The sequence below is a fragment of the Xenopus laevis genome, chromosome 1S, assembly GCF_017654675.1.
Source record: "Xenopus laevis strain J_2021 chromosome 1S, Xenopus_laevis_v10.1, whole genome shotgun sequence".
In the NCBI taxonomy this organism is placed as follows: domain Eukaryota; kingdom Metazoa; phylum Chordata; class Amphibia; order Anura; family Pipidae; genus Xenopus; species Xenopus laevis.
The window spans coordinates 97,378,211-97,398,228 of NC_054372.1; the positions used below are offsets into that span (position 1 = coordinate 97,378,211).

Genomic DNA, 20,018 nt, shown 5'->3' on the forward strand with positions numbered 1-20,018 from the left:
TTCGAATTAAAAAAGTTTGAATTTCGAAGAATTTTTTGAATACTTCAACCATCGAATAGGATACTATGACTTCGATTTTACTTCGACTTTGAAGTAAAAATCGTTAGAATATTTGACCATTTGATAATCAAAGTACTGTCTCTTTAAAAAAAACTTCGACTTCGTACTTCGCCAAATTAAAGCTACCGAAGTGCAATGTTAGTCTATGGGGACCTTCCACAGCACTTTTCTAAGGTTTTTTCGATCGAATAGAAATCCTTCGATCGATCGCTAAAAATCGTTCGATTCGAACTATTTAATCGTTCAATCGAACGATTTCTATTCGATCGTTCATTCCATCGATCGAATATGCTAAAAATCCTTCAACTTTGAAGTCGAAGGATTTCAATTCGAGGGTTTTTTTAACTTCAAAATTCGACCCTTTATAAATCTACCCCATGGACTTAAAGTAGTAATATACATGATTCCTTCATAATTGCTTTAAGGGAATGCAATGTGCATGTGGCATATTATTACCTTCTCTTTAAGGAAGACTTTTAGAGGCAGATTTATCAAGGGTCGAATTGACAATTCGAATTCAAAATTTAGTTTTTTTTATGGTCAAAACTGTCATTCGACTAGAGAGTTATCCAAACTCGATTCGAGTTTTTAAAATAATTTGAATTAAATTTTCAAGATTTATCATACTCACTCAAACTCGCATGAATTCAAAATTTGACCCTTGATAAATGTGCCTCCCACTGTAGTTATTGCTTAGTGAAAGGGTTTTTAGCAAGTTACCCTACCCCATCTGGTACTTTATTTTAAAACATATTTATTAGGCATCAACTACATGTCCCCATTAATTTTTAGAGGGGTTAATTCTTGATTTGGAGGTGGGCATTCACTTATAGGCATTGTCAATACAGGTACAATCACAATCTGTTGTCTGGGATTCCTTTACATGCTACTATTAGCTAGCTTATTAGATGATTGTCATGTTTCTCAAAAGTAATGTGTTTTGCAGGGATATGGAAAGCTGGCTAAAAGGCTTGGGTCCATAGGCTAATATGGATGTTTAACAGGACATTTAATTTTGTTTTTGAGTAAGCACAGAAAACATAACATGTAAAAAAGGTATCCGGAATGCTCTGGATAAGATTTTGTTTCATAATTCAGATCAAAATACCACAAGACTACTAATATATATATTTAAACTTAAAAGAATAGTTTTGCCACCAACATGCATTTTTGCATACTAGGTGCTTTTTTTATGATTACAGAGTAAAAGGAAATCATCAAAAAAGACAAGAATTGTTTGCTTCTAATGGATTCTAATGGCATTCATATATTTCAGAGCTTGGGTTTCCATTTTTGATGACTTTAAACGACAGAGCATTTTTCGTTAGATACATTGGATAGTGTATAATCTGCCAGAACTTTGATGGTTTACAAAGCCATTCATTCCCAACACTGCTTAATTAACTCTTCCACCTGGTTTTAATCTCTTTAGAGGCTGTACTTGGCAAACCTATAAGGTTCTATTGTATTTGTATTTCAAATCAACAGTAGCATCATTTTATATATTATCTATTATTATATTATTCCACATATATGTAAATATATATTGATATGATTTTTGCCACTCCGTGTGTCAGAATGGTAGTGATATTATGTATTTATGAAAACAATTCCTAATTTTGCCTAGCATTTTTATCATGTGAATCAAACTTTATCCTTTCCTTTTTAAAACAATTTCATTCTTTGCCACATTTGACGTTACTTGATCTATATTCCCTAATGGTTTAAAATTTCAGTGATATTCTGCAGCCCTGCACTATAAATATGCATATATATATATATATATCGAACATACAAGTTAAATGCAAAACTTATGAAAATATCTTAATTCTAAATGTTTGTACTTTTTTAGTGCATTACCTTTTATTCAGTTGTCCAAAGATTTGTATCTTCATTTACAGTGTTAAATGTTTAGTCACAATTTAACAGTTCATTATTTGTCCTTCCAGACTCCCTTTCAGTCTTCTGAACTAGATACAAGCAGGACAACACGGCATCATGGACTGGTTGACAGAGTCTATCGAGAGCGAAACCACCTTGGATCCCCCCACAGACGACCCTTATCAGTAGACAAACATGGGCGACAGATATCCTTGTTTTGTTGGTAGCCAAATATTACACTAGAGTTTAAGATTATAATGCAATTGTGAGTACATCTAGCTTCTAAGAAGGTGCCATATAAGTTTCAAAGCTTATACAGTATAGTCTATAGTACTTTTATAATATAAATAAAAAATGATAGAAGTATAACTGAATCCTAAGGCCAGTCCTGCTATTGAAACAGATCAATATATTTTTGTTGTTTTAAACATGTTTTTATAGTTTTCTTGTTACAAAGCTTCCATATTATTATACTATATATGTTACAGATTTTACTTGCAGACCTTACTTTGCACTAGAGCGCTCCACTTTTTAGTTATCTTCTTGTTGCCCTCTGTATGTCTAGCAAGTGGTCTTCCATATCTGATGCATCTAAACATGAAACAAACAAAAACTGTGAGGTTTCATTTTACAATTCATATTTTTACTGCTTATTTTTATTTTCTGTATCTCTAATATTTCTTCTGCTTTTTTTGTTTCAAAACAATTCCAGGGTAATTTAGGATTATTTATCCCTAGCAAGAGATGATAGCTGAACATTCAGTTTTAATTCCAACAGTGTCAGTGTCATGCTTCTCTTTTTATTCTTGGTTGTGCATGGGATCAACCTGTCAGCTCACACAGATTTTGTCATGGAAAGGTAAAAGTATGCATTTTGAAGCTAAGATCTGCCTCATTTGCAGATAGTACTGTGATAGTAGTAGCAGTAGTGTCTGTCAGTGTATATGCAAGATGTGGGAGATGGAAATGGAGTGACCTATTCTCTGCTAGTATAGATGGATCTGTGGAGAAAACCCCAAGTGTGACCTTAATGATACACTATATGGCCAAAAACATCCAGACAAAACAAGATGCCCTCAGTTGTAACACGCACTGCTGATTTTCAAACTGTCTTAAGCAACTATTACCATAATAACACAAGCAGTATTACTACAAGGGAGGGATCAGTGGCAAACAAACATTTAAACTGCTATCATCCCTATTTGAAAGGCCAAAGTTGCCTGGAGTGAGGTCCTTTTGCTGAAGTCTGTTTGCATATTCGGGAGTAGAAGAACTAATCTGACCTGCACAGAGCCCTGACCACAACCAAACTGTACACCTGTAGCTTGACACTGAGCACAGACTTTGAACAATGCCTAATCCCCAACATCAGTGTTCAACCTAACTAACATTCTTGTTAGACAAATAAGGCCTTTCAAGAGCAGTAGCAGCTTTTCCATCACTAAAATAGGACCAACTACATATAAATACCATTGTTGTGAGACTTCGATATTGGGAAGATATCTGGGTGCTTCTGACTATTTAGTGCCTGTAGAACGTATAGCATAAATCAAATATGTCATTGCCCTGCTAATGTCATATGTCCAGTTAAAAACTGAGCTGGTAGTATTCTGAGCATATTTTCAGCAAGATATGCCGGAAATATTGTAATGTAGTGGGCATATTCTGTATAGTTTAATATTTTCTGTCAAAAACTTAGGGCTGCCGTGAACTCCGATGCCCTAAATCTGCACCGAGGAGTAAGTAAAGAGTTAGCGGCATTTAGCAAAGATACCACCTAGGCTGGGGGGAGCAGGGAGGGGGGTCTGTATATAGTAGAGGGGTACGGGATGTTAGTAGCAAGGGTTTGTTTCTCCTTTAAGCAGTTCTCATAATCTTCAAGATATTTGCTGAGTGGTTTCCCTTGTAGTGTAAAATCAGGTAAAATATTCAAAATCTGCAGAGACATGGCACATTTCAACTGAATACATTTAAAATTTGCATATATACTTTTTCTCTATTCAGTGGCACGTAAATGCAGAATTGTAAAAACTTAATTTTGTTTGACAGTGACCCCAAAAAAACCCACAGAAATGAATGGCTAAAGCCAAATGTGAAATGTTTTATTTAGGCAGAATATACACTATATGGCCAAAAGTATCTAGACATATTGTCCAACTTCCCATTTGAAAACCAAGGGGCTTAATATGATAGTGGTTCCTTTATGATGCTGTAAGAGCCTCTTCTTTTCTGAAAACAATTCCAGCTAGATGTTTGAACATTGTTCGGGGGGATTTGCCTTCCCTCTGCACAAGACCATTAATTAGGTTGTTCTCTGATTTGTGTAATAAAGGTCTGGTCGCATTGTTTTCCGGGTTCTTCCCACCGTTGTTCAGTTGGGTTAAGGTCAGGGCACTTTTTAGGCCAACCACTTCCAAACAGTTCTAGCAATCTCTCTGTGCATTGGGGCATTTTTGTGATAATATAGGAAAGGGCTTTCCCCAACCTGTTGTCAAGAATGTATTTGTATACTGTAATGTATAAGTTTGCCTTCACTAAAAGCAGGGGCTCTATCCCCAGACCAATCTTGGCATTTTTGTATGTGTGTGTGTGTCACTGCTCAGGTCATAAAAAACAGGCTGTTAGGCTTTCAACAGATTGTTCTTGTGCTTATGCTACTTTACTTCTAGAGGAAATTTGGAGTATCCATCCAGTAACATGTAATATTATGTAGTCTACTGTTTGAAAACTGAACTGTTGTTGCATCTTGATTTTTCCACTTCACAATCACTTCCATTATTAGAAAATGCTATGAGCTTACTTGATAGAAAAAGTATTATGCTATAGTGGCTGACACATGGAAAATCACTGAGCTCTTAATTACAATCCACAAAATTATGACCAGAAAGAGCAGGTTGTGGGGAGATTAAAAGATTTTTGTCATAAGTCTCTCATTTTCCATTAAAAGAAACAGGCATTGCCTCCTGTTTTCTCTGAGTAATTAACCAGTAATGTGTGAAATATACCTGACTTGTCAAAAAAGTGCATTTGCACTCCACTTTGAAATTAAAATTGGAAGATTTCCTGCAGCCCTGTGTGCCATCGGATTTTTTTTTGTTGTACCTTATTGTGAGGTGGCCGAGCCTCTACTCTTGTGCACCAGGCGTCTTTCATTCTGCAGGGTGTGCGAGGTCCTGCACTGCTTTGAACCTTGTCAAAAAAGGAGTCAGGCACAATGAGATGTTAGCAGTAAAAGGTTCATCTGCTAGCCTGCGAATAAATAAGAAATATAAGTATTTGAAATATCTGCTCAGAACATTTCTGGCATGGTACATCACTATAAAATGCAACAATTACATTTTCAGTAAGATAGAGTTCTTTCTTAAATGCTTAACAGTTACTTACTGAGTTGAATCTGAAGGTGCTAATGTAACTTCACGCACACAAAATTGTATTATTAAAGTGTATTTTTAAATAGAAGTTAAATGACTGTTCTCACTGTAAATAACTGATATTTTTTACTTGAATACACCTTAATTCATTCCATCACGTAGATAGTTGTCCCTATGGAACTGTATATCTCTCACCCCCGCCTGATACAAGCTGGAGACGGTGAGTGCATGCATGTCTTGTGTTTTTCTGTGCAATATTGAGAAAAAGGAAGAGGAAAAGTTAACCCTTGAGATTGCACCACCCCATCCAGTAGCCTAGACACCCACGGAACAAGGTTAAAACTTAACTTTTACTGCTAATTAATTAAAAAAGATTGGTCCAGAGAAGCATTTAAAACCAAGTTAGACACAGGGAGACAATGAACCCTGATCAGGTAAAGCGAAATTTACCACCCCTGGGTCAAATGCAACGCTAATGTATAGAGTCTGCAGTGAGCCACTCCAGTTTGTGACCTGAAAGATTGACAAAGCCTGCCTTCCGTGGGTGTCTAGGCTCCTGGATGGGGTGGTGCAATCTCAAGGGTTAACTTTTTCTCTTCCTTTTTCTCAATATTTATCTCCTTAACCCTGCACACCATCCGCTGGATTTCTCAATTGATGGGTGGTGCTCCCTTATCTTGTTTGTGATCTAGTTTTTCTGTGAAACCCTGTTAAGGGGTATTTTTTTTTCTAAAAAAATATGCCCTGTGTGCCACTGACCTGACATCTGGGGAAATATGAAGTCCAAAGACTTATTCCTTCCTCCTAAGGTGTTCCCTGTTTTAATTATGAAACCTACCAAATAGGTAACAATTATAGAAAAAAAACTATTGCATTTATATCCATACTCAATGACTGCAGTCTTTTTCACTTATTGTTGAAAATTTACATCCCAACTATGTCCTACTGTTATCACACCAACTTATACTATTCTGGACCTCTATTGCCATTCACATAAGTGGTAAACTGTTGGTGAATCCATTATTTTAGTTATCACCTGTATTGTTTACTAGTCTACTAGTAATTTTTAATTCCCCTTTTCATTCAGTAGGCTAAAAAAAGATGGGTATGTCTCTTAAAGGAGCTTATTTATTAACATTGGACACAAACCTTACAGGTGATGTTGCCCATAGCAACTAAGCTGCAATTAGGTTTGAACAGTCACTACAAGTTAGAAAACATAATCAACAATCTCATTGGTTATTAAGGGCAAAATCACTGTTGATGTTTGTCTCCTGTGTTAATAAAAATGTCCCTAAGAGTACAAGCCAGGGTGCTCTATTCTCAACTTATTTTCATAACTTTGTCTACTACATAACCTTGGTCACATACAGTACATACTAGCTTCTTTATTACTGTATATTTCAAGTTCGCATCCAGGCATGGTATGGTAAGCACTTGGGTAGAAAAACTGTGAATGAAGGCAGTTGAAATAAAATAAATATTCTGCTAGGCTAAATTTGTGTTTGGAGTTCCATGGTGTTCAGTAATGCGTTCAGTCCTCTTTAGTCTTTTATTCAATACCTTTATTAAGTGTCTTGTTGTAAAGTGTCCATGTGAATTAGTGCAAGAAATATGCTTTGTACATAGACTATACAGGACTAAAAATGGTAATGACAGGTGACTAAATTATTGTGTTTTCAATATAAGCTGCATCCTCAATGGAGTACTTCATTTAGACAAACATAGTGAATGATAAGTTGTATGCAGTCTGCTGCAGTTATGCTAAGGCTATGGGCACATATGCGTATTTTTGCAGGCTGAGAGAAGCAGATCTGCTCAGTGCCCCTGCTCCATTGATTTGAATCTGATCAACCCGTGTGCTGTCACACACAGGCTGACGTTAGCGCAAACACTGACTTCAGCTTCAGCTCCGATATGTGTGTCCGAGCACAGAAAAACACTGGCAATAGATTCATTGAAAATGTACAAATTTCCGATTGCTTTAGAAAAGCAGAAACTGCATTGTTTATATTTCTTATATAAGATAAAGCATTGATGAGTAATTAAACATTATAAGAAAGGAATAATAAATTAAGAGATTTACATAACATAGGGATATATTATTTACAGTGTACAGATAGAAGTCCATCTCCCACAGACTCCATTTTATACGTATAATCCAAATTTTTAAAAGTTATTTCCTTTTTCATGTACCTTGTACATGATCCAAACTAAGAAATACATTTTCCTTATTGGAAGCAGAACCAGACTATTTAGATTATTTTATATTTAAATTATTTTCTAGTAGACTTAAGGTATGAAGATCCAAGTTAAGGAAAGATCCCTTATCTGCAAACCCCCAGGTCCCGCACATTCGAGATAACAGGTCCCATACCTAAATGAGCTTTTTACAGCATAACCTTGCACCCCAACGGCAACTATTCTGGCTTCCATAAAATTGAATAAACATGGCAGGTTTAGCCCAATATCGAATAGTGTTTTTAACTATGTTAAATGCTTGAAAAAAGAGGACTGTTCGCACCAGTGTACTTAAAGGAACAGTAACACAACAAAAATTTGTGTTTTAAAAGAATAATACAATGTAGTGTTTCCCTGTACTGGTAAAACAGCCCTATTTGCTTCAGAAACTCTAATATAGTTTACATAGCTGTGGTGTATCTATGGGGTCAGCCATTCAAAGCTGAAAAAGCAAAAAATACACAGGATGCACAGCAGATAAATAAGCTCTGCAGTATACAATGGGATTCTTCAGAGCTTATCTGTTATCCATTATGTATCCTGTGCTTGAATGGCTGTCCAAATGCCTACACAGCAGCTTGTTTATATAAACTATTGTAGTGTTTCTGGAGCAAACACCAGTTTTACCAGTGCAGGGCAACATTACATTATATTGTCGTTCCTTTTAGGGTAAGGCCACACTGGGCGTTTTGGGGAGATTTGGTCGCCTGGCGACTAATCGTCTAGTCTTTGCGGTGACCAATCTCCCCAAACGCCTTCCCTCAATCTGCGCCAGCTAAAATGAAAAAAAAAACAAAACGCCAGCTCTAATCACATACGGCGATTCGTTTTCCGAAGTTGCCTGTTCGTTTTTTATTTAAGCCGGCGCAGAGTGAGGGAAGTCGTTTGGGGAGATTGGCCGCCGCAAAGACAAGGCGATTAGTCGTACCCTTAAACACTTTTTTGGTGTTACTGTTCCTTTAAAGTATAAAGGAACAGTGTACTTCCATGTTCAAAATTAGTTAAATGAATCAGAGTGATATACTATTGTTTTAGTTAACATTTTTTCAACTGCCAGGATTTTGAGTAATGAACTTTTGCTTATCTGTAAATCAAAACAGGCATAACAATTTGAAAGAAGGGTTGGGGGTTCTTTTTACAGAGCTTATGTTCTTTTTTTAACTAAGCTGATTACAAGGAAGGTAGTAAATGTGAACTTAAAACAATGCTCTGTTACTGCTTTATTTAAAAATATGGATTTTTTTTTTAATTTATAGGATAGCCGGAATGTATTTTCAGTCTTAATCCTATATGTTTGTGTATATACTGCACCTCTAAAGTCATTTTAGGTAATAGTTAATTGTTTGTAAGAATTTTTTTTCTTTCTTTTTTTTTCTTTAAGGACTAATTCAGATTCAGCTTTGCACCAAAGTACACTGAATCCCAGCCAGCAAGAAGCTTTCACAGGAAGCGCTCATGATGTTCAGCAAAAACGAGGTAAGCTAAAATGAAATAAAAACGGTGAGAAATTACATCTTGCATGAATGACCAAAATGGACTGCCCCCCCCCCAACAATTCAAGTCTCACTGGAATGTGCTTTATAAATTATACTATTAACCCTTACTGTCAGCACAGTTTTTGTGGTTACCGAATCGCAAATATTTTGTTCTCAGTCACTTATTTCAGTTTACCAGAAAACTATACAGCTATGGGACCTGTTATCCAGAATGCTTGGGACCTGGACTTTTCTGGATAATGGATCTTTACGGAAATTTTATCTTCATATCTTGAGTCTATAGAAAATCATTTAAACAGTAAATAAACCCAATAGGCTATTTTTGCCTCCAGTAAGGATTAATTATATATTAGTTGGGTCAAGTACAAGGTATTGTTTTATTATTACTGGGGAAAAAGGAAAAATTTGGATTATTTGGATGAAACTGAGTCTATGGGAAATGGCCTTTACATAATTAGAGCTTTCTGGATAACAGGTTTCCGAATCCCATACCTGTATATTGCTTTATTATTGGTGTTTGTTTTTAACATAGTTTTATTTTCAAAATATTTCTGATAAATTTCACTGACTTTGAAGACCCCAAGTTTCCCAGTTAGTGATAGGTGAATCTTACCAGTTTCACTTGGCCGAAAATTTACGACAAATTTTTTGATGCTCTGCAATTCTTTTCTAGTAATAGCGTCTATTGGAGTCTTTTTCACGGGGAAACCTGGTGAAAAATTTAGCTCATCACAAGTCCCAATACCAAATATGCATCATTTTATAAAGATTCCCGACTCAAATATATCAAAATCCTATAGTAGTAGTATTCCTAAATTTTAAATCACGTTCTGGCAAATTTAAAATAGGTCTTTTTACCCAAAAAGCTTTACATTGTAGTATATATGGCATTTCTAAAATCTACTTATGTCAATAAATCTGCTGATGTATTTTATTTTTTGAAATATATATTACCCCCACTAAATTGGAAAACTCTTTTCTTTGATAGTGTTGTTATTGACTGTACCAGGAATGGAAGATAGTTCGGACGGAGATAAAACGCTAAACAACCAAGGATGGGACACGAAAAAGGTAATTGCATGATTTAAAAAGCTGTTGAATTTTTGCAGAAATAGTTATTGGATTGTGTGCTTAATGCTGTACATCCACAACAATCCTATCTCTTTACGTGGTGGTACATGTATGAGGACTTTTGGGGGATATCTAAGAGGACTTGGAAATAATGGCTCTTTTGCCATGCTTTTTACAGATGGATCATTTTACTATATGTGATGTTGGTTAAAATGTTATTATTATTTTGTTATCAGTGGTAATTATATACACTAGTCATTGTGATATATGCAGAAATGATGTCCATTATAATACTTCCCACAATTTAAGACTTAAGAGTTGAAGACTGTCAATTCTAGTGCCTTTTGATATCAATGTAGGCTGACTAGATGCATGAAAACACCTCACTGCTTGCTGGGTCTTTTTGTTTAAACTGAATGCTGTGGTTTTTTTTTTTATTTAGACAGGATCTTCAAGGCCGAAGTCATGTGAAGTTCCTGGAATCAAGTAAGTAACCTGTACATTGACACTGAAAGAATTGGTTCATTCTGCTTTATATGATTTATTTCCTGTATATGACCTTTAAACTACAAATAAAAAAGAAACAAGAATAGGTTTAATTGGTTCTGTATTTTCTGCAACGCACTACAAGACGTTAAGGTTCATGCCACACCAGCCCTTTGCTCCACCAGCACATTTCTGATTGCAGAGAAATGTCATTGTTTGGCCTTCCATTGTTTTTTGCCTTCCTGTGGATCAAATTGATAGGAAGGTTTCAGGCTAAAACATTGAATTAATGAAAATAAGGTACATTTGATTGTTTTGAACATTAAAAACTAAACAACCCATAAAAGTTACCTGGAGTCAAGCATTAGGTACAAGTTGGCACACTGAGAAGTGTAACAGTAAAATCCATAGGGAAATAACTTTTTTTTTTTTTTTAAATATGTGTATACTTTTAGAAAGGACAAAACTTAGAACTGACAAGATTTTTTTTTTCATTTTTAGGCAATATATCTTATAAGGCAGTGACTGACATGTTTGTGTGCTGTTTTTGTCCCTTCTATGTTATATGATGTTTTTCAGGCATGTAGATCTAACACTATAGTGTCATACAGTTACATGTTACTTATTTACCCCAGCACACAAAAGTGTGATCCATTCCTGACGAACATGGGACCTGCCCATCTGTGTACACACATGGCAGATTTAGCTTATTCCATTTTCTAAATGTAAAAAATATTAAATATTAAGCAGCATTCAAATTTTTATTGCACCATGTTTATCAATGTTCCTGTGTTCAGATATCTTTTCTATTGTCAAACAAAATCACATCATATCTATTGTATTCAACTTGACCCATCTTCAAAATCCCTTTCAAAAACTATGTGTAATTTGAAGTACAGATACTATTCTTTTTAGGCATTATTTGTATTTAATATAAGGCAATGTTCATATTACACTGTTATTTGTTTTTAGTTTCTGCTACCTGACTTGAATATTGTGTACCCAATTCTCATTTCTCTTATTATAAAGCATATATCCGTCAAGTGACCAGGAGAATACGACGGGCTTGATCCCTGCTGCACATAACACAGGTGGATCACTGCCTGATTTGTCAAATATCCACTTCCCTTCTCCATTACCAATTCCTTTAGACCCTGAGGAATCAACTTTCCCAACTCTGAGTAACGCTAACAGCACCGGCAACCTAGCAAGCAATTTAACTCACCTGGGTATCGGTACTTCCAGTCCGGGTAAGGAGAATCCTCATACACATGTACTGTTTATTTTGTACAAGCACCATGCCATTTTGTTTTGTACATACCATTAAAAAATGATTGTAGAAAAGTATTGCTTTGGCACATTTTATGATATGGAAGAGTTTACTTGGATTTGGCATTTAGAAGATGGTCCATAGTATCTATACTTAAAAAAAATATATATATAGTATGTAAAGAAATAGGTAGCACTTATATTTGAAACATTTTGTATGGATATGTTGATTGTCCTGATTGAAGTTGCTTGCAGCCTCAGCTGCGTGACTTCAAAATCCTTTTTTTTTGTACTTTTTCTTTTGCAAGATGGCAGACTGCAAAACATACATCTGGGCCACTACTTAATTCCCACTTCATTTCTCTGCCACTAGACTACAAGCAGAAAGTTGAAATGAGTGGCATCTGGGGTGCCAGCACCCTAAGAGCCCTAGTAAACAACAGACATGTACAAATAGAATGTTGTATGCAGCCCTCCATATATACTCTCTTCTTGCATGCCTGCCTGCAGCCAGGTACAAAGTACACACACTCTTGTTACACTGCAATACACTTAAACATATACTTTATTTACATTAACATTTGCTTTTGAGGGGTATTGAGACTTATGCACACAAATTTAACACACAAAACCAATATTTATTATGATGAGTTCAACAATCTGTGTAATGCTTTTTATATAAATTTTTAAAGAAATTAAGCTTTTTGAAAATTAAACATAATGTTAAGCAACTTTGCAATATACATCAATTAAAAAATATGCAGACTTTTCATTATTTTTAATGGTTTGGAACAGTTCCCTAAGCCTAGCCCCCTGCTCTCCTGCTGATCTTTCTGACAACTTTGCTGAGCTGACTACTGTTACTTTGTATCAGAAACCATCTGTCTTTAGCCTGCATCCTCCAGACCCCACAATTCCTTGCACACGTGATTTCAAGGAAAGGAACATCCCAGTGCAATGCATTGCTCTTTATTTAGTTCCTGTTGTCTATAAGCTGTGGAGAAGTTGTTACAATTTGTAACATCAGTGTTTTAGTTCATTCTTCCCTGCCAGGATTTCAAATGATGCAGTAAGAGAACTGTTAAACCTCCGGATTTCGGCATAGAAAATGGCATTTATTCATACTTTTTGAAGAAACCGGTAATTGGGATGGATATATTAGGGGTTTCTGTATTTTGTGGGCTTCTTTATCAAATTTTGGTTTGAAAGGCGGAGTTCCCCTTTAATTATTGATTTTGCATGTTAAAAGGAATGTGCAATATTTTTACTTTGGCTTGACTACATTTTACATCCTCTAGTAATTATGTGAGACTCTAGGGTACACTGTATGTAACTTCTTATCCATCCTAGTTCAATTGATTCCCCCACCTATTGGGTAGACCAGGGATCCCCCAACCTTTTGAACCCTTGAGCAACATTCGGAAGTAAAAGGAGTTGGGGAGCAACACTAGCATAAAATGTTCTTGGGGTGCCAAATAAGTGCTTTGATTGGCCATTTAGTAGCCCCTATGTGGATTGTCAACCTACGTTGAGTCTTTGTTTGGCAGTGCACCTGGTTTTTATACAACCAAAACTTGCCTCCAAGCCAGGAAATCAAAAATAAGCACCTGCTTTGAGGCCACCAGGAGCAACATCCAAGGGGTTGGAGCTACTGGTTGGGGATCAATAGGGTAGACTGATAGAGCTTGCACCCTGGTTGGGCTAAACAATAGCATTTTTGCAGGTGCTATACCACCCACACCAGAAGGGAATTCCTGGGCTAGGCATTTGTCGGTTACAGTTCTTTATATTCTGTATTCTTTAGTTTTGTCTCAATGCTCCTGAGGTTTGTCCTATGTAAACCAAACTATATTGGCATATTCATAGAATATGACATTTTTTTTCTCACAGGTATTGCATACATTCATAAACATATCTGTACACTTATATGTGTGGTGAGTTTTACTTCTAGGTATAATAAAATAAAAGAGCATAAAATAGGCAAAGAGCAAGCAATTCCAAATAAATTAAATGTGGCCTTTGAAAATCAGATGTGACATTTGATTGCAAAGTAGGTACGAGTTAAATATGTAAAAAAAACAAATATATTTGGTCTGTAAACATTCATTAACCTGTGGCCTTAAACATATTTTCTGTGCACTGTTCACATTTATTTCCTTCCTCTTCCTGGTAGAAACCTAAATTAGTATATAGTTCTAAGGTAGCATCACAGGCTTCAGTTTGAAATGAAAATTCTTGGAATAGCAGCAGTTCAGTCAGGTGTCATAATAAGCTACTTGGCAGCTCATAAGAAAAATGCATCATGCTGGCACTAGGAAACATATGGGAAGTGATTGGAAGAAAAAATATGTTCTATGTAATCATGTAATATTATTCTTGGATTTCGTAACACAGGAATGACAACAACGCAAGGGACCATTACAGGATCATCACAGCACTGTCAGCCACCTGTAAGTCCACTTACATTGAACTCTGAGTCCAGAAGGCAGCAGTCACAGCAGATGTCTCCAACTATGTCCCCTCTTTCACCCATTACTCAGGTATGAGGTATTATGTATTGTGTAATAAAATGGTGCTTCTTTTTTCTTTATTTCCACTGTTTGTATGTATAATTGTTAGTATATTAGTCACTGCAACCCCTGGGTTTGCTGTGTCACACATTGTATATGGTTGAGGTGCTGATATGTAGAAAATCATTGATATGCTTCTTTTCCTTACACTTTTTTTTTTTTCTTTTACACACCTTTCGGTTAATTTCAAATGAGGCATTTTCTCTGCCAGCATATCTGCGGCATGGCAGAAAATACCTTGTGTGCTTTGCCCTTAGAGAGGAATGCTTATGCAATTCCTTATGATGAACAATTTGGACAAACCTGGCTAAAACACCTTTTATAAACCTGCAGTGATCTGATGGTTTCAATCTGTTCAAGAATCTGAGCAATAGAACACTGTCTTATTTCTAGAAGCGTCAATCAGGCAGCCATATATATTTCTTGTATTTTATTTTGAAGTAGTTATTTTGAGAATTGCTCAAAATAATTCAATAAACCCCAATAAACCCCTTTATATCTACTAACATTATAAATTACACAATTGTTTTTTCTTGCAGGCAGTGGCAATGGATGCTTTGTCTTTGGACCAGCAGCTTCCCCCTTATACATTTTTTACACAATCAAGTTCACAGCAACAGACACAAGTGCCAAGTGGATTGTCTCAGAATTCCACATTAATGCAGGGCTCTGGTTTACAAAGGGGATCACAGCTCCCTCCCCTTACAGTAACTATATCAACCACAGTCCCACAGTCACCTCCAGGAAATCAGGCACCATCATCTCTGGCTATAGATATTAATTCAGTAAGTATACTTTAATGTAATGCATGTTGTTTTCATGTTAAGTAAAATATTTGCTTTGAAAAACGTATGAATGTATGCCGAGTCTTGTTTGAAAAGATAAAGTGCAATTTGTTGTAAATTCTGGTTTGCAATGGGAAGCATTTTTTTTCATGTCACATTTCCTCAGTGTTAGTTGCAAATAACAAGGTTATATTTCTAAAAGGAATATGGTCTTTAAAATAGTGTTTTGAGCTTGAGAAGCGTTTGACAAATTACAAGAAACTGACACTTTGAAAACTTGTTACTTTTTACTTCTTGAGCTAATCGCATAGAATTGCTTAGAATAGCACCCTCATCCAATTTACATTCACATATTTTAAATGTTTACTTATCCTTTAATAATTAATGGTATTAATACAGGTATGGGCTCTCCCAAAGACTCCATTTTATCCAAATAAACCAGATGAGGATGCTATTCTAAGCACTTTTGTAGTTTACATTAATTTTTCATTTATTAGGCACCTGCTCACTCCAGCCTTTATAGATTACATTTTTGGCAAACTAACAATATTAGAAACATTTTTTATGTTGCACAGGAGTTTATCTGTAAGCTGGCTATATAATTAACTACCTAACAAGGAACAAACCTGGAGTAGCTTCAATGTCCTTATTTAGCTCAAAAAATAACAAAACTATAGATTTTTCTTCATAGGCCAAAAGTACAGTTGTGTTCAGAATAATAGCAGTCCGACATCATTATCCTGATGAATCAGGTTTTTAGTAGAAATTATATTTCTACATGGCAAATGATTAACTAGTAGGTGTAATTAGAGTAATAGAAAACCAACATGCCATGCATGCTGCTGATTCTGTGTAACTGAATCATTAATTGAGGCTTGCTCAAAATAAGAGTGTTCCAAATAATAGCAGTGTAGAGTTCATTTAGTGAGGTCATTCATTCTGTGAAAAAAACAGGCATCAATAACGGACCTTATTTAAGAAAAGAAGGCAGCAATTGTTTTGCTTGCTGGTTATAGTGCATTTAGAGTAAAATGGATTGTTCCAGATATTGTCAGAAGAACAGCGTATGTTGATTGTAGGTGTAAACATATAATGAAGTGCAGAAAATGACTGGCTGCTCATCTAAAATGATCTTAAATGCTTTAAAATGGCAATCAAACCCTTAAATACATGGAAGAAAATGGAAAACTACCATTTGAATGCATAGAAGAATAGTCGAAATGGCCAGACTCCAGGAAGATCAAAGAATGTCTAAAATTACCTGTGCGTAAAGTTACAATTAGATTACCCTTATGTGAAGCCAAGCTATCGGCGAGAAGTCCCATTGTTGAAAAAAGGCGTGCTGAAGAGGTTACAATTTGCCAAAGAACACACCGACTGGCCTAAAAAGAAATGGTGCAACATGGATCAGTTTCAATACATCAAAATACTTGGTCATGTTACGCCGTCTTACGCCGAAGAGGAAATGCCCTTGAAATGGGAGTTTCAACAAGGGAATGACCACAAATAAAACAGTAAATGAGCAATATCTTGGTTCCAGATATACATAGTTATACATTTATATCCCTTTTAAGGACTGGAGCCCATAACTGCACTGCATACTCTAGATGAGGCCTTACAAGGGACCTATAGGCAAGATTATATTTCCATCCCATTAGTTTATGCCCTTTTTTATGCAAGACAGAACTTTATTGCTTTATAGGCCACAGAATGACACTGCCCAGAATTAGACAAAAAAAAACAAACCCTAGATCTATCTCGGTTAAGGAAACTCCCAACACACTGCCATTTACTGTAAAACTTGCATTTATATTATTATTGCCAAAGTGCATAACCTTGCATTTTTCAACATTGAACCTCATTTTCCTGTTTGCTTCCCAGTTTTCCAATTTAGTCAAACAACTCTGCAATCTATAGGCAGTTCTCTATCCAGGTAAAAATACTATGTTCCAGGCCAACATTCCTTAATTTAATCAGTAACCTTTTGTGTGGCACTGTATCAAATGCTTTAGCAAAGTCTAAGTAGATCACATCCACTGCCATCCCAGAATCAAGGTCCCTCCTCACCTTCTCATAAAAATAAATTAATATATAGTTTTATGCATATTTATTACTTGTATAGGTTGAAAACTCCAATCAGTACACTGCCAAATTTCCAAAGCATCACACCACAAAACGACATACTTTCATTTCAAGGCCAAACATTCCACTAAAAGTAGGTTTACCCTAGAAAACTAATTCAAAATGGGTTAACATATTTCTACTCCAAATTATCAAGTTGCATCTCTTTCCTAAACCTGTAATTTTTTATTACAATATGACATTTTTGAAAAATTACCTCAAAGCTTCCAGTCTACAGCATCATATCTCCCATATATCATTAGGTACCAAGATAAAACATGAATGCCAGGGGTCTGCTGAACAGTTTGATTCCTAATATGCATCGGTTTACCTATGCGGCATATCATGGCTCCAAAATGAAGACACCCCATATGATCTATCATTTGTCATTTTTAGTTCTGTAATTCCAGCTACTGCAAAATCAACACATCTACTGCATTTTATGAGTGGCAAAGTTACAACAAAAATACGCTCACCCCAGATAACCAAAATATTGCAATTTGCGCATTTATCTCACCCAATTTCTTACATACAATGGTAAGCCACCCTAAATATGAATGCCACGAGTCTAATGAACAGTTTCATGCATAGATATACTAAAGCAGGTGACACATGCAGACCCCAAATGAAAATAGTGCATATGAATTTTCTTGGCTGTCAAATCGGCTTCTGTCAGCAAAGCCCCCTGACTATGTATTATGTGCCATGAGACCCCCTAATGGTATAAAGACCCCTGAAAACCATATATTTTTGAAAAGTACACATTCTGACTAATGCAAAATGGTTTATTATGCCTTTTTTTCTCCAAACTACCAAACTGCAAGCTACATTAAAGGCAGTAGTTTTTTGATATTTCTGAAAATTGCCTAAAATTGTTGCAATTTTCATCATTTATCTCACACAATTTCTTACATACAAAGGCAAATCACCCTAAATATGAACGGCAGGAATCTACTTAACAGTTTGATGTCCAATATGCATATGTATATTTACCCAAGTATGTGTTTTGCAATAGTGAATTTTCTCGGCTGCCAACTCAGCTGCTGCAAACACAGCTCCTGCAAGCACATTATGTGTCATAAGACCCCCTAACTTTACAAAGACCATATATTTTTTGAAAGTACACATTCTGAATCAAACGAGTAATTATGTCTTTCTATTTCAAACTACCAAACTCCAAAGCTATGCTAAGAACATGTAATGGACAATTATGCAGGGATAAAAAAGCAATAAAACCACAAAAATTTGGCAAAATAACTGATGACAGAGTGATAAGTGGTAAAAATACCTGATCTAATATTCACACTGATAAACCGTTTTTAGGTAAAAAAACAAAGGGCAGAATGGTAAAAATGAAATACATTAAAATACTGTATGCATCTGTGTACAATTGTAAAAGTTGTGTCACTGGGTGTGTCCCCAAAAAAGCCCCAAATCCAGCAAATGCAAACTTTATTAAATACATTGTGTAAAAGTGTGTAAAAATAGGACCACTTACCGGTTTTTGTAGCAGGAGGGCGTCTGGCAGCTATGGAGGGTCTCTGGGAGCATGGCAAGTCCTGCAGCAGATCCAGGAAATGAGTGGGAGGAGCTTACGTGGAAGTAAGCAGCAGACACAGATTGTATCGTGTCTGCTGCTTGGAGTTTGGAGGTTGGCCCTGCGACAATTGGATCGCAGGGCTGACATGACAGCCCCCCTGGCTCATTGCCCAGGGGGCTGTCAACACTCCTAACCCTCTGCAGAGGTGGCTGATGCAGAGTGAAATGCTCATACTGCTAAGCAGGTTTTAGATACTTGCTTGGCTGTTAGAGCCTTTGCCTGCCACTATGTAAAGGATACCTGCTTGGCAGGCAAAACGTTAATATCCCTTTGAAAAGCTTTCCTACCACTGATGTCAGACTAACCAGCCTATAGATTTGAGGCTAAGAACGGGATTTCTTTTTGTAGTAGTGGCACATTTGCAATTCGGCACCATGCTAAACCTCAAGGAATCCTGATATGGGTGACATCAAAAATGCTGTTTCTGAGGCAAAAACAAGAAATGCTGAAGAATTGTTGAATGTAACAAGTGACAGAAGTTGGTGGACTCCATGCAACACAGATGTGCAGCAGTTGTGAGAAACACTGCTTATATAACTAAATATTAGTTCAGTGATTCAAAGGAAAGCAAAATCGTGAAATATTTTTCAGTTTATTTAGTGAATGTTTGAGCATGTAAAGAAGAATGCAGATGCTGCTATTTTTTTTTGAACAGCCCAATATTCCCTTTATATAAAGGAATAACGCAAATGTGATAAATTTTTTCATGTCCCTTTCATTGCTAATGTGTTTTCATTGCAAACAAGGTCTATACTGCCCCTTTAATTAATTTTAATTAAGTTTTCTGATCCATGCATACCATGGAGTGAAGAGCACTGTCAGACTGCTCAGCTTTTACTTTGCCATTTAGTCCTCTTTATGCGATAATGGTGTTTCTTATGGCGTTTGATCTCTTGATGTCTAAAACCAGTACATCCTGAATCCTCCTGGTGTCTGCAGACATTTACAGCATTGGCATCCACCTGCCATTGTTCACATGGGGCTGATTTTGTAGCAAGCACCTTTAATTGTGATTGATTGTGATTGAGATGTGCCTATATTGTATCATTTTAAATTTGTTGTTTATT

General features: G+C 36.0%; 1 protein-coding gene across 3 annotated transcripts in view; it reads left to right on the forward strand.

Annotated features, from left to right (window-relative positions):
• The window catches only part of crtc1.S (CREB regulated transcription coactivator 1 S homeolog), a 66,641-nt gene that overhangs the window by 26,513 nt on the left and 20,110 nt on the right, over positions 1-20,018 (forward strand). For all 3 annotated transcript variants that reach the window (XM_041579950.1, XM_041579949.1, XM_018243706.2), the window contains 8 exons: positions 2,010-2,147; positions 5,471-5,532; positions 8,935-9,029; positions 10,038-10,120; positions 10,563-10,606; positions 11,636-11,856; positions 14,270-14,415; positions 14,985-15,230. In XM_041579950.1, coding sequence (XP_041435884.1) covers positions 2,010-2,147; positions 5,471-5,532; positions 8,935-9,029; positions 10,038-10,120; positions 10,563-10,606; positions 11,636-11,856; positions 14,270-14,415; positions 14,985-15,230 — 1,035 coding nt within the window. The remainder of the gene's footprint in view (positions 1-2,009; positions 2,148-5,470; positions 5,533-8,934; positions 9,030-10,037; positions 10,121-10,562; positions 10,607-11,635; positions 11,857-14,269; positions 14,416-14,984; positions 15,231-20,018) is intronic.